The sequence below is a fragment of the Tamandua tetradactyla genome, chromosome 15, assembly GCF_023851605.1.
Source record: "Tamandua tetradactyla isolate mTamTet1 chromosome 15, mTamTet1.pri, whole genome shotgun sequence".
Lineage (NCBI taxonomy): Eukaryota > Metazoa > Chordata > Mammalia > Pilosa > Myrmecophagidae > Tamandua > Tamandua tetradactyla.
The window spans coordinates 18,126,963-18,149,738 of record NC_135341.1 but is presented as its reverse complement, the minus strand read 5'-3'; the positions used below and the strand labels follow the sequence as shown (position 1 = coordinate 18,149,738).

General features: G+C 36.5%; 1 protein-coding gene across 5 annotated transcripts in view; it reads left to right on the top strand.

Moving 5' to 3' along the window:
* Positions 1-22,776, top strand: part of SLC25A26 (solute carrier family 25 member 26) — a 244,220-nt gene that overhangs the window by 56,333 nt on the left and 165,111 nt on the right. For all 5 annotated transcript variants that reach the window (XR_013162646.1, XR_013162647.1, XM_077128765.1 and 2 more), the window contains 2 exons: positions 15,635-15,739; positions 17,088-17,135. Coding sequence is in view for 3 of the 5 variants with exons in the window: in XM_077128765.1 (XP_076984880.1) it covers positions 15,635-15,739; positions 17,088-17,135 (153 nt within the window). In the remaining 2 variants the exon portion in view is untranslated. The remainder of the gene's footprint in view (positions 1-15,634; positions 15,740-17,087; positions 17,136-22,776) is intronic.

Genomic DNA, 22,776 nt, shown 5'->3' with positions numbered 1-22,776 from the left:
TTACTGAATTGGCTTGAGAAGTCCCATCCATGAGGATATTTTAGTAGGTGCAGAACGCTAGGAGTGCCACACACAGATCAAAAATGCCATTCCTTTTGTGTTCCTTAGAAATATTTATTTTTAGACCTTCTGTTTTAGTTTTGTAGCTACTAAAACAAATCTATGCAAAGTGTTGATTTAATAGGAATTTATTGGCTTGAGGTTTCACAGGCTAAAAGGCTTGCTTCTTCCTGGGGTTGGTATCTTTTTGCTGTCTGGCAACCTTTGGGATTCTGTGGCTCTTCTGTTGCATGCTGTTTTAGTTTGTGAAAGCTGCCGAATGTAATATACCAGAAATGGAATGGCTTTTAGAAAGGGACTTTATTAAGTTGGAAGTTTATAGTTCTGAGGCCATGAAAATGTCCAAACAACCTTCCAGATATAGATACCTTAACTCCAAAGAAAGGGCCAGTGAAGTTCAGGGTTTCTCTCTCAACTGGGAGGGCACATGGTGGCGTCTACTAGCTTTCTCTCCTAATTTCATAAGGCTTCCCCAGGGACGATTTCCTTCTGCATCTTCAAAGGTCTGTGGCTGTGGGGGCTCTGTTAGCTCTGAAGCTTTTTCCAAAATGGTTTTCACTTAAAGGGTTCCAGTAAGCAACCCCACCTTGAATGGGTAGAGACATCTCCATGGAAACCACCTAATCAGAAGTTACCACCCACAGTAGGGTGGGTCACATCTCCATGGAAACAATCAAAGATTCCACCCAGCAGTATTGAATGAGGATTAAAGAAAATGGCTTTTCTGGGGTACACAACACTTTCAAACTGTCACACATGGCAATACACATGGTGGCTTCTTTTTTCTCTTCTGGGTTCCTTTTACTTCTAGCTTCTGGCTGCATCTTGTGTCTTTTCTGTCTTTCATTTTCCCTGTAAAGGAGTCCAGTAATCCAGCAAGTCCAACCTGATTTAGTTGGGCTATGCCTTAATTGAAGTAACATTTTGAAGGGGTCTTATCTACGCTGGGTCCGCACCTACCAGAATGTGCTCCAAGACTAAGAACATGTCCAAAGTGGAGTACACAGTTCAATCCACCACACCTATTAAAAACCTTAGCTTAATAAATGGATTTTTTCTTTTTTAAGGGTGGCAATATACTCAAACATGTAGATTTGGGTTTGATTTAGATGAGTATTATAACCAGCTCTAAGGTTTCCTTAAAGGCCTGGGGCTTTGAAAAGCCTTGTAAGTGAAGTTAATTTACATTGCAATTTGGCTATTGTAGTAGCTAAAAAGGTCAGTGGGCTTACTTTGTGCTACAGTCCTTTTGGGGGACTTGTTTGAAGTACAAGCATATGGATTAAGCATATCATTTTAATTCAGGATTCCCCTAAATTGGCTAATTGGAGGATTAGATGCATTCATTTTACTGTGAGACTTTTCAGCCACAGAACCCTGTGCACATGCTCTCATTGTGTTTTCTCTAGTGGGGATTGAAATTATTCTGTTTTGGCTATTAATATTAAGTTTAAAAATGTATTTATAGTATTATTTATGATCTTAACTGGCCTTTTCTAAGAACCACTGACCATGATATTAGAAGAAAAGTTGACAACTTTTGAAGTGTTTTATCTTTTGAATTAATTATAATGAATTTTAAAATATGTTGAAAGAGTTCATTTTAAGTAACCGATGTTAATACAGATGAACTCTCATTTGCATTTGTGTTGGTATTATACCAAACCCTTGTGCAAGAGTATAATTGAGTCATGGGAGATAGGTTGGGGAGAAATAAGATGGCTGTCATTGGCTCTGTGTGAAGGGTACTTATAGATCAGAAGTAAGCTCACAGTAATGCTGCAGATGGAAGTTGCATGTTTATAAAGATGAGTGGAGGCAGAAGTGCACAGGTATTTCCAGGAAATTTTTACACAGACGCTGAAGCAGAACTGTCAAGCTCCTAATAACCACATTAAAGCAAGCATTTTTCTTTGTGATGGGTGTGAGCTTCTACCTATACCAAGGAGAACTTTTTCCCTTTTCTCCTGTTTATTTTTTGGTGTACCTTGGGAGCGGAGCCTCTTTTTCACTTCTGGGCACTAAGGATATAAAACATATAGGCATTTTATAAATTCATTATTAGGAACCCTAAACTAGAAGAATTATGCAAAACAATTATCTCAAAGCCCTGAAACCCATAGGGGCCAGCTTCTCCAGAACATCAACCAGTTCCTTCTCCCTGTCCTATATTATTGACAGCTCCTTCCAACATGAAGAAGTTAGAATGGGCAGAGTTTAAATACCCCTAAAGAGTGGGAGAAAGATCAAAAGAGAAGGAGGAGTTATAACAGAGGAAAAAGGATTTAACAAATGAATATGAGTGCTGAATCATTATATTGATATTTCTTTTAGTCTCCAGAATCTTGAGGCAGCTAGAAGAATAAACCTAAAATTGTGGAATTGTAACCCATACCAAACTATGAAATCTGTTCTATAATTTACTTGTTATAATGTACTTTGAAATTCATCGCTTTTTTGATATGTAGTTCACAATAAAAAAAAAATGTTAAAAAAAATTCAGGAATAAAAAAATCTGCGTTCCGTTGTCGTTCTTTAAACTGTTTCCTCTTATACTCTTTACTAACTTGGACTCCTTTGATTCATTTTCTATAGGCTGCATTTGTTCAGCTTATCTTGGATCCCTCTGCCACTTTTGTTATCTGTAATGGGCATTGTGAACTTAAATCTTAAGTCCTCAATATGTTTGAGGCCTTGTGGATGAAAATGACGAGATAAGATGGTGCCTTTACCAGGCTTGCAGTCTAATGAGAGCCTGAAGGGAAAGAGTGGTCAGTCTTGTCTATGTTAAGTGACAAGAAAGGCCTCATAAAATAAGTAATCCCCGAACTGAATTTTAGGTAATTGTTATGTGAGTTGGGGCAAGGGGGCAAGATGGGTATTGGCGTTATATAAAAAACCCTTCTTTTTTGTTAATATTTTTATTGACAAATTTTTACACTCATAAAACATACAATCTATACATGGTATACAATCAGTGGCTCACAACATCATCACATGGTTGTGTATTCATCACCATGGTCATTTTTAGAGCATTTGCATCACTCCAGAAAAAGAAATAAAAAGAAAAAAGTAAAAACTCATATATCTCATGCCCCTTATCCCTCCGCCTCATTGACTATGAATATTTCATTTTTCTCAATTTATTTTACCCCTTTTCTCCCCTATTATTTATTTTTATCCATATTTTTATCCAAGTATCACTCATCTGTCCATGAGCAGATGAGTGATACTTTAAAAAGCCTTCCCAACAACGTATCTTCAGTGCATTTTTCATCATGGATGCCTTTGTTAATACGCTGTGTCCTTCACATGTGTTGTGTATATGTTTGAACTGTTCCGGCAGAATGTACGAGTTAAACTCACCAAGTACACCCCAACGTTTCCTACTATCCCAGCCATATGAGGCTGAGCTAATGTGCAGAAAGGGTAGGAGTAGGAGAGAGAAAGAGGGCAGGGGGGAGTGGGAGAGGGTCAGGGTTTGCCTAGGCTTGCCATGACCTGCTTGTTGTGTGACACTGCTTGTTAGCTTGTCCTTTTAGGTGCAAGCATAATGTGCTGATGAGATTTTTCAGGGAGGCTCTTGTAAAGGAACACCCATCTTCCAATTTTTGGGTGTCCACCTTCTCCTAACTCATTTCAGATTGTTTTCTGTCCCCAGTATAGCATGCAGCTTTAGTGTAGATGGTATGCATTCATGGTCTAGAATAATGCATTTCATTGATCGTATTATTTAGTTAGTGGACAGGAGGGGAGGAAACCTCTGTGTTGGCATTTTATTCAAGAGCAGTGTCAGTTTGTGGAACACAGATTTAGTTCAGCTTTATAGAAACAATGCATACAATTCTCATATAAGGTGATGAAGTTGAAAAAACTGTTTCAGACCACAATAATGTTATTGCCATTATATTATAAAAACAAAAATTGAATCCTTTTCTCAAAGGAGCAAAGTACTGCGGTTAGGATTAGTCTATTTCTCTGCAAAGCTACAATTGGTCAGTGACAAACCTTCAGTTTTAAAAATACTATTTTGCTAAAGATTATGGTTCTGGTACTGTAATGAATTAAATTTATTACAAATTTGGTTTGATTTATTATTGTATGCTTTCCAATATTTGAATGCTGGTTGTGTGTCCAGCAGTGTACTATGTACTGAGACACAGAATAAGAAATTTTGATCCCTGCCCTTGAGGAACATTTTATATAATAAGTTGGACATATTTGTTAAATAGAGACTATTTTGAGGGCCTCTCTAAGAAGGCTGTGTGGTATGGATTACAGCTGTCAAGTTACAGAGATCGGATTTGAAATTGTGACTTTCCTATGTATTTGCTGTGTATCTGTAGGCAGTTTACTTTATCTCACTGAGTTGTTTTTTTCCACCTCTTGAAAAACAGGCTAAATAACGTTACCCCATCCTGGTTCTTGTAAGGATTAAATGATGCAACATTTAAAGTGTCCAGCCTAACAGCTGACACGCAAAGTATCTGGTAAATGTTGGTTCTCTTTCCATGTCACACTGCTGCTAGTTGCATATTTTTTAGAATTTTAGAATCTTACAGTTTGGGGAGGGTTTATTAGTTCATAATATGAAGAAGTTGAAATTCAAAGAAGTTTTGTGACTTGCTCAAAATCTTCCAGCAGCTGTGAGCAATTAAAGACCTTTGCAGAGTGAATAACTAGACAAATATTTCTCTCTCAGCACCTTCATCTTCTGCTTTTTATGTGATATTAAAAAAACAAGGCAGAATTGATGAGGAATTGGGGATGAGATGCATGTTATTTGGATAATACTAAGTATTCGTATCACTCTGGGTTTCTTAAAGTTAGGGCTCTAAAATTTGCTGTTGGCTAATGTGGTAGGCGAAATAAAGTCATGGCAAAGATGTCCACATCCTAATACGTGAAACCTGTGGTTTTACATAGCAAAAGGAACTTTGTAGATATGATTAGGTTAAGGACCTTGAGAAGGAAAGATTATTCGGGATTGTCCGGGGTACCCAGTGTATTCACAAGGGTCCTCTTATAAGAGGAAAGCAGAGGTGTCAGTATGAGAGAGATTTGAAGATGCTTAGTGGCTGGCTTGAAGATGGAGGAAGGGCCACAAAGCAAAGAATGGAGGTAGCTTCTTGAAAGTAGAAAAGGCAAGGGTACGGATGGATCTCTAGAGCTTCCAGAAGAAATGCAAACTGGCTGACCCCTTGATTTTAGCTCAACAAAACTGATTTCGGACTTCTGGAACTTACAGTTCCAAAACTGTAAGATAATAAATTTGTGTTGTCACTCAATATGTGGTAATTTTTTATAATAGCAATAGGAAACAAATATAGTTACCATTATATTATATTCTGCTTCAGAGCTTATATTGCCTGAAGTCTACAAATCTGTCCATGAAGCTTTTGTCATCTCCTGAGAAATATGACTGTCTTCTGTCACAGAAATGTACAAAGGTGGAAAAACCATTTTGAGGCTTGCCTCTTGGGTTACATAAAATTCTGTGAAGTAGTTTTAGAGTATGGTCTAATTGATATAATTATTTTCATTGAGAGAGCTATTAATTTGTGTCTAGACTCCCTATTATTAAGGACAGTAGTCTTGTCAGGCAGGAGAAGATGAATGATTATACAGATTTAAATATTTTATTCTAGTGTCGTTGGCTATTGTATCAGTGGGAAATGTCTTATCGGGAAAAATGTTTGATCAGCTTATATTTCAATATCAGAGGGCAAAATTTAAACTCTAAGGAAGGTAAGTTAGGATTTAATAAATTGCTATATGTTCAGTTTATTTTATCAACGGTTGTGATTCTGCTTGTAATCAGAAGATGGCAGACTTGGCACACAAACTATTCAGTTGTTGGGATTTGTTTTTGAATTTTAAAAAACAGTATAGAAAAATATATTAGGCATACTTAATTTGGAAATCTTTCTAGAAAGAATTTTGGAAATTACACGATAATGTATATTAAAATAGAAATAAGTAAACTGTGCATTTCAAAAATCTCCAGTGTGTCATGCATGAGGTCTCTCTTTTAAATTTGCCACATTGTGTTTGTTCTGCAAAGTCCAAAAAACTTTTGCTTTGACTGTGATTAAACTTTGACTCTATTTAGCTTAAGTTCCTATTGAATTACAGATTTGCCTGTAATTCAGGCCTGAAGTTGATATTAAACCTTGAACCTTTTTGTTCTTTAGATGTGTATAAATTTTTATTGCAATTTTATTGAGAGGAAATGATGTGTATGAATTTGATGTATCTTTAGTAAAAAATAATTCTGGAGGTGATAATCAGAAGATTTGGTTCTTGGTTCCTAAGCCAAGTAGCCCTCTGACCTTAAGTAATTTCTTAGATTGATTTATATTTAAAGTGCTGGCAGAATTAGCTTCTAATATCAGAGCAGTATTTATGGCTTGTTGATTGAATTTCTTAGAGAAGTCTTAGAGCAGGTTATTTTTTTGTGAATTATGTTGAAATAGATAAAAGATGAAATGTTAATATAAGGCATGATTGGTGATGCCTTGTGACTTTGAAGAACATTTCAAGAGCATGAGTATAGAATATTGTAAAACCCTGGCATATGATATGTTGGGGAATGGAATGTGCCTGTGGCAATGAAAGGACTAGAGATTTTACTTATTTTACCTAATGTGTAGTGCAAGTCCACTGTATATTTTTTCTCTTTCAAATGCTTAGTCTTATAATTTGTATTTTTGCATTTTGGTTTTTAATTTAATTAATACTAAAAGGGGACATATTCTCTCCAATACAAAAATTGATTAAAACCTTTATGCCAAAGAAAGAACAATCTTGGTATTGATTTTATTATAATAATCAATTTTTAAACCAAGGGTTCGTTGCATTTTAGGAATATTTTAAGTCTGATGAGGCCAGTACTGCATATTAATGTTTACACAAGATGTGGACATGTATTTTCTTTATGACAAACCTTAGATGCCTTGTCTTTTTATAGAGCTTTAACATATAAAAACATTCTTGGGTTTAATGGAAATGCTACCAATCCTGTGTCATGGATTCTTACTGAACCCTAGATTTATGGAAAGGATTCTCTGAAAAGTAGATTTACCAAGAGACCCATAGATGACATCACCTTTATTTCTTTTCATAGAACCACAATATTGTGTTTTTGTTCTTGTGCATTGAAATACTGTCTTGTAGTGCAAATTCAAATCTAGCGAAGATCAGAGTTAATAGAAAACCAAATGGAAGGAACCAGAGGTATTGGAGGAAATAGAGGCATTTCTTTGTAGCCTTTCTCTTATGCCAAAATTTCCATGCCAGAGAAGTCAGGAAGCCATGCTGGGTACCTTGTACTGTTTCAGCTAGTTAGATTATTTTTCATCTGAGAACCATTTCAAAGTTTTTCTTCTGCTTTTGTATTTTCAAGGAATCAAAACATAATGTAAGAACATGGCAGGTCATATGAAGCAGAAAGTTCCATAAATATTTATGCCAAGCCACAAAAATAGACAATTCCTATTTTCTTGACATATTGGGGTTATATTTTACTCTTGACCTCTTGAATTGAAAAATACAAGGAGAAAAAAAAATACAAGGAGTTTGTATACTCTTTTCTTTTTTATATTTATTTTCATTTCTTTAATGAGTTTTAGGTGCTGGACACTGTCCTGTTGGGTTCATGTAAGTTTCAATGGGTTTTATTTTCTGTCCTGGTTTATAAGGACCGAGCTAAAAGTTTATACTATGCTATCGAAAGTAACACAATTCACATCCAGTATTAGGCTTCAGAGGTAAGCTATTTAATCTTTTGTGCGTGTGTTTATTGTCACTAAATTAAAAGTAATGTTTTTGTCAAGGCTGATGGGTAGATTTGCATCTAAAAGCATATTTCAAATCGATACTTTCTTTTTTTCTTCCTCACTTAAAATTTTTGTTCCCTGACAAATATTTTTACCTTTTGAAATTATGCTAAAAATATGAAGCAAATGAACCATGTTCATTGTAGAGAATTTAGAAACTGTAGACAAAAAGGGGAAACATCACCCTCAATCCCACTCTATTTTTTTAGTTTTATGTAATCATATGTATATATACTTTTAAATTTCTGGAGTAATGGGTTAAGTCATTTCTGTGGAAATGATTAATTTTTGCTGTTTCCCCTCTTGGTAATTTGCTTTTCTGTATAAAATCATACAAAAAACATAGTAGTAGAGTTTTTATTTCCCCAGTTGATTGGTAAGGTTGGTTACATAATTTCCTCTTACCCTCAAGAAGCTTATTTATGACAAAGTCATAATATAGTTTTTTTAATAAATTATTTTCTCTTTGAATGACAAAGTAGAAATTAATAAGTGAGTAAAAAAAAAGTAATAAGTTAATAAGTAAAAAAAGAAAAAATCCTTAACCAACAAAATAATTCCCTTACTTTGGAAAATAATAATAAGGAGAAGAAAGATATTGCCTGCATTTTAGAATTTACCTACTTTTTGAGACCAAAAAAAGAAGGGTTTATTTGTCCACAATCTGAATTTTCAGTAGCACATAATCTAACTCAACCTGTCTGGATAGATCATTTAAGCAATCTTAACACTGGGAGCCCAGAATAAGAACGAGAACCTTTCATCCTGTATAGCTTAATATAATGCCTGGATACATCCCAGACTATATAAAGCAGATGATCTGAAAGTATTGGCTAAGTCCCCTGAGGGATGAGAGGAAAAATATGGAACTATTAAATTTTACTACCAGAGAAACCCTGGCTTCTGTGTCAAACATTAGGGACACCAAAATCAATAGGCTAAGCCCTCAAGCTTGAGGCTTGCTCTTGTGAAGCTTATGTATGTAGTAGAAAAGCTTAGCTTACCTATAGGTGTGCTTAAGAGTCGCCTCCAAAGGACCTCTTTTGTTGCTCAGATGTGGCCTCTCTCTAAGACCAACTCTGCAAGTGAAACCATTGCCCTCCCCCCTACGTGAGACATGACATCCAGGGGTGAAAGTCTACCTGGCAACATGGGAGATGACCCGCAGGGATGAGTCTGTCCCTGTCACCATGGAATCAACAGTGCCATCCTGGCAGAAGCAGGGAAAAGATGTATAGCAGATAAGCTGTCAGTGGCTGAGAGAGTTCAAATAGAGTTGAGAGGTTACTCTGGAGGTCACTATTTCGCAGACTTCAGTTAGACATTGTTACTATCATAACTTGCCAAACCCCAACCAGAACCATTCCCACCAATACTAAAGAATACCTAGACAATTATATAAAATTCCACAAGAGTTCTATGCACTAGGGTAACTTTCCAGAAACCTACAACTTCCAGATTTCTTCCCTGGACCAGATAAGTCCTGAAATGGAGAGGGGCCAGCTTCTCCAGAACATCAACTACTTCCATCCCCCAATCCCATTTTGTCAACAGCCCCTCCCAACATGAAAAAGTTAGAATGGGCATAGCCCAAATACTCCCAAAGAGTGAAAGAAAGATTAAAGGTGATGGTGGAATTATGCAGAGAAGGTTGGGTTTAGCGAATGAGTAAGAGTGCTGAATCAGTTTATTGGAGCAGCTACAAATAAAAACCTAAAATTGTATAATTGTAACCCACACCAAATGCTGAAATCTGTTCTACAACTAATTGTTTGCAAGTACTTTTCAAATTTATTGCTTTTTTGTGTGTTATTTTTCACAGGAAAGAGAAGGAAGAGTATAATAGAGAAAATAGGATTTAATAAATGAATATGACTGCTGAATCAATATATCAATATTTCTTTTAGGCCCCAGTGTCTTAGAGCAGCTAGAAGGAAAAATAAAAAATCGTGGCACTGTAATCCATATTAAACTTTAAAATCTGTTAAAATGTACTTGGAAATTTATTGCTTTTTTGTATATATGTTATATTTCACAATAAAAAAACATTTAAAAAATAAGAGAATTTAGTCAGCGAAGAAAGGCTTTGATCAGGAAGAATTATAAATTATAGAAATCAAGCCTTAAAGAAATGCCATAATGATGTGTATTCCAAGTCAAATAGGAAAAATTAGACCCAAATAAGGCAGGGAGAATGCTGACGTGTTCATTCCCAGAGCTGGTGTCTGAAGATCCACAACCAGGCCATTGCTCAAATTCCTCTTGGAGTTGAGCCCTGAAGGAAAGGACTAGTTTAGATGCAGGGAATTGCACCCTAGCCTGAGGGGCAACGTGGGAAATGGGGGGTAATCCAGAAGTATAGGGCTTGTTACCCCTCTTTTTTCATAGCTTTTGGGTCTTCATGAATTACCCCATTTTTCCTATATTGACAACCTTGGCCTTGCTGATACCGCTTTCTCCCATCCAATAAGCAAATGTGTGCCAATATTAAAAGAAAAAAGAAAAAACCTGTTTCTTAACCCTGTGCCACCTTTATCTGTGAATCCATCTCTCCTAATTTTTTCACCAACTGCCTATAATTGGAAGTCTGTACTCGCTGTCTCCATTTCTAAATCACTTCTGAATTCAACGTAACGGCTCTCTTGCCCCAGCTACATTAACTTTCATGTGTGCAAAGTTTGAACCTCTTGCCCATCACACTGCAAACTCCATTTGGAACTTCTCTCTCCCTTGGATATAAAGTAGTAGTCTTGGTTGCTTGCAATAGAAGCTGATCTAAACTAACTTATAGAAAAGAAGATTCTTTTGGGGAAAGTTGGCAGACATTTAAAGTTGCCTTCCCCTTCTTCCTTGCCAACCTAATACTGATTTGGTTTGGGTGTCATTGTCCCTAACCCTTGACTAGATCCACATGTTCTCACCCTCTCCGACAAGGGGTGGCCATGCACAATGCTGACCACCACATGCAAGAGCACATCTGCTGGGGAACATCTGACAAAGATCTTCCTTTCTAATATAAAGCAGTAAAGAGGACGCCTACTCCTCTTCTTGCCTTGGACCCATTTGTGTGATGATGCAGTGCTGGAAGAGTTGGGCCATCTTTTATTCGTGGGGTAGCAGGTCTAAGGATGAAAAGCCAATATGCCAAAGCTGGCAGAGTAGAAGGAGAGAAAGAGTCTGGGTTCTTGCATACTTTGTTGAGGTTCTGCACTCAGTGTTGAATTGCCTATCCTCAAACTACTTATTAAGTGACATAATTTAATGTTGTTTATTGCCAAAGCCACTATTGGGTGTTCTGTTACTAATAACCCAAAAAGTTGTTAGTTCTTTAACTGATAGTAACATTTGGTAGCTGTTAGAATACATGGAAGACTGGAGAACCAGGCATGGGGACTGCATGGGTTGGAGGTCAGGGTGATAACGGTAGCTGGGCACACACTTCAGAAAGAGTGTGGCTAGGATGAAAGAGTGTGGCTAGGATACTGTCCCTGGCACTGCCTCTTAAACTGTCCGGTTGACCCAGGATGCCTCTTTTGCTGGATGCTGCTTCTGTAAATGAATGTTGAACTGTCCCAGTAGCTCAAGAACAGCAGTACAGTAAAAATGTAATGCAAGACACGGATGTATATTTACATTTTTGAATAATCACATTAAAACAGGTTAAAAACCAGCTGGATGAGTTCTAATAATATATTTTATTAAACCAAATATATCCAAAATATCACTGTATCAACATGTAATCATATAAAACTTACTGAGATATTTTGCATTATTTTCTCATACTAAGTCTTCAAAATCCCTGTCTCTTTTATCCCTATACCACATTTCATTTTTGCCACTTTTCAGGTGCTGTGTAGCCCCTATATGATTAGTGGCCTGTGTATTAGACAGCACAGCTCTAAAATCAGTCTCCTGGGTGGGGGTATCTTTTGGCCAAGTCTGACTTTCCTGACAGTACTTCTACCAGAGACAGGGAGAGGGTGATGGACTCCTTTTGGCTTTCCTTACTGGGGAGCTTCTCACATATGAGAGTTGAGAAGTGGGCAGCTGAGGTCTCACTACAGTGGTACTTTAAAAATTGGCATTCCTCAGGGTCCCGTTCTTACCTATTCTTCCCTTTTTGTGCTTCTTACGGTGATTCAATCTATTCTTTTAGTTTTAGCCATCACCTGTATACTGATGGATTCCATATCTATATTTCTAGTTCTGTTACTTTCTAGTTTTCTAGCCATATATTCATTTCTTGCCTGGACATAGTTACAGACTTCTCCTACTCAACATTTCCCAATTTGAACTTACCATCTTTCCTCTAAACTTGTTCTTCCCTCCTCTGACCCTTGATTTCATGTAATGACACCACCATATACCCATTATCCAAACCAGAAACTAGGAACATCTTACTCTCTCCTTGTTTCCTCATTCATAACCTATTAGTCACCAAGTTCTGTTGATTTTACTCCTGACTTTTTCTCAAATTTGAGCCCTCTTGGTCTTGATTTTCTGATCATCTTTTACAGAACTGTTTTAACCATGTCATAACTAGTCTCATGGCTTCTGACTTATCTCCCCATTTTTTTCTTCCTGTTCTCCATAACCTTACTGTTCTACATACTGTAGCAAGAGTGGTTTACCTAAGACTCAGGTTCCCATTCCTCTGCTTAAATTTTTTCAGTTGGTTCCATTGCCTGTGGAATAAAGTCCAAGCTTAGCATGGTATAGAGGGCCTCCTTGGCTGTTTATCCTGTCTTACTTCCCATTATTCTTGACCGTACATTTGGTGTTTTGGAAATATGGAATGGCTTGGCTGAATACAACTGTGGATTGATGTGTGGGATGGCATTGTAGTTCTGAGTGCTCTGCTTCTGTATTTGTGTTTTCCCTTACATTGTTTCCTCTCCCCAGCGTTTTTCATTTTTCTTGCCAGCTAATTCTGGCTCATATTTGGAAGGTTCTGTAAAGGTATAATCTCTGGCACTTATCCCTGAGCCTAGAGGTTGGACTAAATACCCTTCTTCAGCTTATTCCTGCAAATGAGAAGCTAAGCCTACTTATAATTATGCCTAAGAGTTATCCCCAGAGAACCTCTTTTGTTGCTCAGATGTGGCCTTTCTCTCTCAACCATCTTGGCAGGTGAACTCACTACCCTCCCTCCTATGTGGGACATGATTCCTAGGAGTGAGCCAGGACCTGGCATCAAGGGATTGAGAAAACTTTCTTAACCAAAAGGATAAAGAGAGAAATGAGAAAGAGTCAAGTCTCAATGGCTGAGAAATTTCAAACAGAGTTGAGAACTTATCCTGGAGGTTATTCTTACACGTTATATAGAGATCCCGTTTTAGTTTATGGTATATTGAAGTGACTAGAGGAAAGTACCTGAAACTGTTGAGCTGTGTTCCAGTAGCCTTGATTCTTGCAGAAGACTGTATAACTAGATAGTTTTTACAATTTGACTGTGTGATTGTTTAAACCTTGTTTCTGGTGTTCGTTTTATCCAGGGTATGCACAGATGAGTAAAATAAATAAGGTTAAAATAATGAGTAAATAATAGGGGCAGATAAAGGGTAAAAATTGGGTAGATTGAAATACTGTGGGTCAATGAGAGGGAGGGGTGAGGAATATGGGATGTATGAGTTCTTTTTATTTCTTTTTCTGAAGTGATGTAAATGTTCTAAAAATGTCATGGTAAAGAATACACACCTATGTGATGATATCGTAAGCTTTTGATCATTTAATATAGTTGGATTATATGTGTGTGGATATTTCTCAATAAAAATGTTTTAAAAAATACCCTTCTCTGTTTCTTGCGTTCCCTGTCTTTACCTCTTTTGCCATGTGTTATTGAAATTGTCTTTGGGTATCTGTGAATTACTTGGGGCTGGGCCACCATCTTACTCTTCTTGACCATGTAGCTCCTGTGCAGTGTCTGGCTTGGTGTCTTTCTGTTGAATTGTTAAGTAAGTTTGAAGGCAGACTGTAGGTAGAAAGATAGGTTAGTTCAGATTGTAGGCATCTTTGTAAACAGTAAGCAGTCTAATGTTTGAATGAAGAAATATAAATCAAATCATATTGTTTTGTAAATCCTGTCAGGTTTGGGAGGAAAACAACTTCCTGTAATGAATCTTTTGTCATCATAACCATATCTGCTGTAGTGCATCAACATAAAGCATTGTTACTTATCATCTATCTTTTAGAGGTTATATGCCCATGTTAGCTAGCTGACTCCATGACATCTAAAATCATATCACATACTGTCTTTGCCCCACGTATTCTGGGGTGGTAATGCCCAAATCTTTTCTGTGCCTACAGTACTCTTGCCAAGACTGATACTAAAGAGGTGTTTGCCAGTGTTTACTCCTTAGAGTAGGGATTAGCAAACTGTCTCCTGTTTTTGAAATAAAGCTTTATTGGAACATAGCCACACCTTTCACTAATATTATTATATAGGGCTGCTTTTGTACTAAAAAAGTTGAGCAGTTGTGATAGAGACTATATGGCTGCAAAGTCTAAAATGGTTACTATTTGGTCCTTTACATAAAAAGTTTGCCATCCCTGCCTGAGAGCCACTTTATATTGGGAAGACAGAACTTTACTTAGTATTCAAATGGAGTAGTAATCTATGATTGGGGATTAGGAGAATATAGATTGAAAATAGACAAGCCTGTTTGAGTTTGTTTATTCTATTTGGGAATGCTTCATGAAATTTGATGCTGTTTCTGTTTTTATACATGTGTAATTGAAGAAAGATTGTCCACATTTCTTATTGTGCTGCAAGTAGGGATATGGTGTTTGTGTGTGTGCGCGATTGGATATATGTATTTGGGTCTGAAAGTTTTAGAAGTAGTCTCTTCAACCATTTGCAAAATATTGAACACCAGAATCAGGTATATGAAATGTCAGTTGTAGAAAAAATTTGTGTCTTTGACAGACTTCTTACTGTATAGAGGCTTAAATATAGTGCATTAAAACCATTTACAGTATCAGTTTATGTATCTCCCTCTCTGTCCCCTGCTCCCCTTTCCTCACCCTTGTCTCCTGTCCTCCTATAGAAGTGTTCCTACTGGCTTGATCAATTCTTTATAGTTCCTTTTTGTGAAAGTAAGTAAGCTATTGAAGGTAAAATCCTGGAGGTGTGAACTTTAGGGAGCATCTGCCCAGGGATAGTATTAAAATTATATATTAACTGGTAGGGTGTGCGTATGGACCAGTCAGAACCGGTCAACTGGAATGCTGGAGCAGAGTCCAAGAGTGCCAGGAGTTACTCCTCAGTTATTGGATGGTGGAGAAATCTGAAGTCCTGAGTTTGGGAGCTGGTTGAAGCAGTTGGTGGGAGGGGGTAGAAGGGTATAGGAGTACTGATATATGCATTACTTCCAGTAGAGCAAAGGTGCATTTGGTTCATTCTGTCATCAAACATGTTTGAAATGCCTGTCATGTGCCAGACACTGTTCTAGGTATCTGGGGTTCAAAATGTGTAAATGTGCTAAGAAGCTTGTTGCTGGTTCAGGGAGAATGATTCACTTGGAAAGTTATCTATTACAGGGCAAGGGAAGAAAGGTTCTGGGCTGACAAAACAATGTATGTCCATTCAGGGTCCAAGTTTTCTTTTAGGTCAAAAACAAAAACTCTTAAAGACTTGTGCTAAGCCTGAACATTATACTTTTTTATAATTTTTGCTTACAAAAAATTAATTTTTTATTGTAGATTCTTTTATAATGTTATTAAATTGATATTTTTAGGTTGCCTGCTTGATTCGAGTTCCTTCTGAACTGGTTAAGCAGAGGGCACAGGTATCTGCTTCATCAAGAACATTTCAGATTTTTTCTAACATCTTATATCAAGAGGTAAGGTGTGTTTTTAAGTGGACTCTCTTTTTTTTTTCTTTTTTGGGAAGGTTTATGTAGTACATTGATATTCTGAACCCTGTGGAACTCATCCCAGCAGCCTTAGGGGAAACCTTAGAACTGAATTTAGTGTTATAATAACTAAATTTAAATAATTTAGTGTATGGTAACTTTTTATGCTTAGATTGTCTTTGCCTTTCCTTTGTTTTTGAATTTTAATTTTCATTTCTTTTCAAATTTGTAAAACAATTTTGAGTGCCAGACTACTGTATATGTGACCATCATTGTAATCTTCCTGTAGTTAAAAAAATTTTTTTTACATGGGCAGGCACCAGGAATCGAACCTGGGTCTCTGGCATGGCAGGCGAGAACTCTGCCTGCTGAGCTACCGTGGCCTGCCCTGTAGTTCTTTTTAAAAGGACATGAATTAAATTGTAAATTACTACAACATTTTAGGCCTGTGAAAGAGAAGTGCAGCAATAGAGTGATAATAGTGGCTAACACTATAAAGGTTATATCAGAATGTAATTCCTCTTTTACTGAGTGGTGGATTAGTGTTAAGCTATGGTTCAGAAATCATTCTTGCTAGCCATGTAACTAGGGAACATTTTTTTTGTTTAGTAATCAGCGTAAGCATGATGATGGTTGTGTTTTGCATATATATTACATGCGCAGGAATAAAATACAACATTATAAGGTGATGGTGTTTTCCTTCATATAGAAGTGTTTTATTTTTTAAGGGAATCAATTAAGTGGAACTTGCAATAGGTCTGTATTTTAGAAAAGTTATTCTTAATGATCCCTCTCTTACCTAGTCAAGGAGGCATTGAGTATTTAGTTGCATGAAGGAGATAAATCTATTAGAGGGTGCATGCTAAGCCATATAAATAGTTAAATAAATAATCAAGACTTGTTTAGAAGTATTTATCACCACTTTGAGAGATTATTAATGAATTTCTGATGTCTTCTGATTGAAACTAGGAATATGATTTTACTTTTATATGAAAGTATAATTGACATTCTGTATGTATTTGCTTTTGAAAATAATTTCGTTTCAAAACATCTTAGCTGTTCTTTTCAGAAGATATATTGACTAACAGCCACTAAAAGTAGATGAATATGTAGTCAGTTTTATTATTAGAGTTCCCATTTTAAAGGGAGTTGGTCTGAGCTTTGGAAAAGGGATATCTGTTAGGTCAATTCAGAACCTTTAAACTCTTACAGAACTGTAGTAATTGTGAACAGTTTAAAGCTCAAACTTCAGAACAGTTAAAATCTGCTTTACTTAGAATATCATTGAGAAATCTTCTCTGCTATTATAACTTTCTCAACTTTTTGTTTATTTCAGGGCATCCTAGGCTTGTATCGAGGCTACACAAGCACAGTTTTGAGAGAGGTAACTCAAATTCCAGCATTAAAGAATGAAGGATTATTTGCTTGTTCAATAGACTTACATTTTAACAATCAGAAATTTATTTCAGGAAACTGGTTTGAAAAATTATGAAGAGAGATTATCACCATTTAAAAAAATTTCTGTTTAGTCTTACTTTGTTTCTTATGTCCAGAAGAATGGAATAGAGTGGGTTTGCTGAAAAAATAAGTTAGTGTTTTATCAAATGATTCATTTGATAGATTCATTGTTATTCTAGGGTGATTAAATATCTGTTACAGCTGAAATTTTAAGAAGTAACTACTAGCAGTAAGATATAAAGTTACTGTAATACGCAAAATTAATGAAAATTTATTTAATGAAAAATTTATTAATGAAAAATTAATGTAATGAAAGAAGCAGTCTAAGAGACAAGTTGATTTATAGACATGAAATATAAGCAAAGTTTTTAGTTTGGAACATAATTTTCTGTTAAAACATGTGAGAACCTACATATGTCGACTCTGTGTCTTTATTTTCTATTTGGAGTTCCTTTGGTACTAAAACATTTTTATTTATAAAAATATTTTTAATTTAAAGAAATATTTTCATAATTAATGGAATATTGAAATTCTTTGAAGTTCCTCATTTTATTCTCAGGTAGGTTTTTTTTTATTTTTTATATTTCACTATAGATTGCAGTCTTCTTTATGCAATGCTAGCACTATTACATGTTATTTAAAGCTTTGATTTCCACAAGTGCACAAACTTTAATGTAGTGTAGTTAGTGTACATCTTTTGAAGGGGAACTAAATGTTTTAAAATTATTTATTTGTAAGAAGAAGACTTCTGCCTTTAAAGATATTACCTGCACTATAACTTCATTCTCTTCTTATATTCTGACTCACCATTGAACATGTGTAATTCACTCAGATTTCACCTGGATTTAGGAAAAAGGGGGGCATTAAACTTTTTTGATTTCTGTGGGAAGTGCTGAATAGTGCTGAATAGATTAATATATTTACATGCCATAAAATATTGGGCTTGTAGACAAACAGATAAAACACCTGGATACAACTGCATTCTGTTCTTTTAAAAATTTGTTTTGGCATATGTCAAGCTAGTAATTAATTTCTAGGTGGCAATCCTTGCAAATAGTGTGACTCTACTGAGATGACTTTGTTTATTCAAAATGGCAGTGTTCTCTTGGAAATTTAATTGGGGTCTTCTGCCTTATGCGTATTCATAAAAGATCCTTCAGAATTGATTTTAGGTGAAGTATTGCTCCAGTAGAGATTCTCTGATAGAATGAGAGGAGAATTATTGCTGAATGAAATGTGGTTTCTTTTCAAGATGAGAAAAATAAGAAGTGATATGTCTGTTTTAAACAGAATTTTTGCATTATAAATAATTTTGATTCTTCTGACACCAATATCAAATCTCTTTGCAAAGAGCTTATTTGATTGCTTCAATAAGATACATTGAATACATTCAGTACATTGAAGCCTTAATGAGAATGACCAAGAAATTTACCCATTTATTCTGCATCCACTTTTTTTCCTTAAAATAATTTTATCTCCATGGCAAGAGCACATTAGAATGAGATTGAGGTTTGAATCCATGCATTATACAATAGATAGTGTTTTCATTAGATTTTGTGAATGCTGCCACGTTTTTTTTTAACTGCATTTGATGTGGAGAATACATCATTTTCCTTATGTTCTCCTAAATTATTTTAGTTAACTGTGAATTTTAGACTGAGTCTAAGCAAAGGCAGACTCTTTTACTGTTTGTCTTACCCTTTCAGAATTCATCTTACTTGTGATCTTAGCTAAATTAGATGTGCCCAAGCATTATGATAAAATGGTGTTATTGCAATAAGATGCAATGGGGAGCAAAATCACAGCTGCTTTCATAGCCGGGTTGATTTCAGAAGGTCCATTGACCAGAATATTCTATGGAGGGCAGCTTTACAATCTTGAGTGTGAATTAGAAGGACTCCTATGAAGGAAGAAAGCAGAGAAAGGCTAGTTGTTTCAAAAGAAATAGAAATAAGGCTGAGTGAATGTCTTTTATTCACACATTCCACTCAACAGTCATTTTTAGAGTGCCTACTGTTGGGTTGACCACTGTATAAAATATTTCTGCTCAATAAATAGGTGTTCTAGTTTACTAGCTGCCAGAATGCAATATACCAGAAACAGAATGGCTTTTAAAAAGGGGAATTTGACTGGCATAAAAGATGAAGAAATTGTCGAAAATAATATATGTGGTACTTTGTAGATCTGTGAGGACAAAATATTTATACAAGAGTTTCCACTCTTAATGGGAAAAAAAAAGGGGGGGAATTTGATAAGTTTCTAATTTACAGTTCTAAGGCTGAGAAAATGTCCCAATTAAAACAAGTCTATAGATATGTCCAATCAAAGGCATCCAGGGAAAGATATCTTGGTTCAAGAAGGCTGATGAAGTTCAGGATTTTTCTCTCGAGTGAGAAGGCACATGGTGAACGCAGTCACGATTTCTCTCTTATCTGGAAGGGCACATGGTGAACACGGTGTCATCTGCTAAAGCTTCTTCTCCTGGCTTCCTGTTTCATGAAGCTCCCTGGGAGGCATTTTCCTTCTTCATCTCCGAAGGTCACTAGCCGGTGAACTCTGCTTCATGTGGCTATGTCGTTCTGCTTTGCTCTCTCTGAATCTCTTTTATTCTCCAAAATGTTTCCTCTTTTATAGGACTCCAGAAACTTATCAAGACCCACCTGAATGGGTGGAGATATATTGTCACCTAATCCTACTTAACAACCACTCTTGATTAAATCCTATCTCCAGGGAGATGATCTAATTACAGATTCAAACATACAGTATTAATATGGATTATTCTGCCTTTATGAAATGGGATTTTGATTAAAACATAGCTCTTCTAGGGTCCTTACATCCTTTCAAACCAGCACAATAGGGGAATAGATGCTTCATAATGCCATAACGATATGTATGTAACACACAACTGAAATTATAGAAGAAGCCATGCTTGAGTTATACTCAGTATTTGTTACAGTAATACAATTGTATCTTGGCTTGATTCTTGAAGGAACGGGGATTAGAAATGGTCAAGGAGACAGGCAGATGGAACACTTTAAGCAAACGTGCAAGAATGTAAAAGAACTTGTGTACCTTGTTTATACTAAGCAAAATTGGGGTTTCCACTCCCATAGAAGAGGTGAGAGTAATTTCCCTCTACCTCAAGCCAAATAAGGGCATTTCAAGAGTTCACTCAAAAAGTGGGGTACTTGCCATGAGGAAAAGTTGAACCTCACACCCCAACCGGATATTTGCTGGGTTGTAGAAATCCAAGGGTCCCAGTGTGCCACTAGAGGACAGGATTAGAGTTCGTGGATAGAGCCCTCAAATGAACCTGACATGTGCCCTTTGCAGTTTGGAAGACACTTAGGGATGTCTGACTCTTGCTTGTACATGTTTGAAGACACGAAACTGGCTGGAGCTTCCCCAGTGGCAGGATGTCACCATGTTGGTAATGAACAAATCCTGACTTCTTTGCGGTAAATAATGGTAGCCACTAATGAAATTTGAGATCGGGAGGGATTATCCCCCCACCAACACAGTTTTGCTACCAGGCTTCAGTGAAAATACACCTTGCACCAAATCCTGCTGCACATGCACTCTAAATCAAGCTTTCAATTAGGCCAAAAGAAGCCATTCAGCTTGTTCTGTAAGCCTAGTTTAAGCCCCCAATGTGTCCCTTTAGGTGCAAAACCTACCACTTAACTCTGATTGAGAAGTTCACTCTCGAGTAGACATGGTAGCTTTCCATACTCTGTTACTGTGGTCTACTTCAGGCAATGAGAGTATTCTAAATCCAGTGACTAGTGCTTCAAAGTCTCCTCAGCTTATTGTCTAGCCACTCAATTCCTTTCCCCCCTGAACCGTTCAGGTAATATAAGTTTCTTATGTGTTTTTCCAGAGACACTGTGTAGGTGTTGTGCATCTTAGTTGTTGTGCTGGTATGAAACTGTTATGTACCCCCAGAAAATGGCATGTTTTTTTAATCCATTACTGTAGGGTGCAAACCTATTGTGGGTGGGATTTTTAGGTTGTTTCTACTGAGATGTGATCAACCCAGTGGGTCTTAATTTTACCGGATTCCTTTATGAGGATAAAAGAAAAAGCCCAGAGAGATAAACATCCAGTGAAGTAGGGGAAGAGCTTAGAGAAAAAGCCCCCAGAGAGAGCTGAGAGAGAAAAAAGCCCAGGAGATGCTAAAAGAGGGCCCACAGAAGCTAAGAGAGGAGGCCACTGGAACCAGGAGCTGAAAGCAACGAAACCCAGAGAGCTGGCCATGTGCCTTGCTGTCTAACAGAGGAACCTTGGATACCAGTGGCCTTTCTTCAGAGAAGGTATCTTCCTGTTGATGCCTTAACTGGGGCATTTTCATGGCCTTAGAAATAAATTTGTAGGTTAATAAATCCCCGTTATGAAAGCCAACCCATTTCTGGTATGTTGCATTGTGGCGGCTTTAGCAAACAAAACAGTTTTGCTTTTTGTTTTAAATTGAATATGTTTTGGAGATCAGTTTATATTAATTCATAAAGAATGGCCTAAATTTTTAATGATTGCGAAGTACTCCATTGTACAAATGAGCCATTGTTTATGTAGCCAGTTCCCTGCTGATAAATATTACAAATGTGCTGCAATGAATAATATTGTTCATGTGTCATTGCGTATGTGATTGAGAGCATTTGTAGGCAACATACCAAGAAGTGGAATTGTAGATTAAAGATATGGGCATTTGTAATTTTGATAAATATTGCCAAATTGCCCATCATGGACGTACCAGTCAACACTTTTGCCAATAAGATGGGAGCTCTCTGTTTCCCCTCCTCACCAACAACATTTGTAATCTAAGTAATAAAAAAATGATCTTGTGGTTTTAATTTTAAATGAGCTCTAACCGTTAACATATGTCTAAGAACCATTTTAGTTCCTTTACTGTGACCTGATCATTTGAATCATCATGAAATCATTGTGACAATTAAGTGAGGTGATCCATGTAAAGTGCTTTGTATAGTGCCTGGCACATGGTGTGTGTTTAGGAATGTTGGCTATGATTATTAGCACTCTTGGCAACTGTGATAGGGCCTTTGACAGAAAATGATACCTGAGCATGAGATGCAGCTCTGTCACCTATCAGCTGTCTGCTCTTGAAAGCCTTAGTTTGCCTGACTGCTAGGAACTTTGCATTAGACTGTCCTAGTTTAAATCTTACAACAGTCCTATGAGGCAGCTTTTACAGCACTATGGCCTTCTAGAAGAGTCAGAAGTTAACAACCTCTCTCTAGGTTGTTGGTTCTTAGACAGGGATGCAACCTTGCTTCGTCTGCATTTAAACCTGTGAGTCATTAGATGAATGTTATTGTGAATTATTGGGTTTGTACTAGAGGCCAAATAACTATTATTACTTATAAAGCTTCTCAGCTACAATTAGGGAATGTTTTATCTAAATGTGTAATAGTTGTAACCTGAAATTATTTTATATTCACTGACTACTACTGTAGGAAAAATAGCATATTGGTGTAATAGTGTAAAATTACCTAGTCGATGATAGAGCTGATCGAAATTACTAATATAATTACTAATTACTAATGAATAGA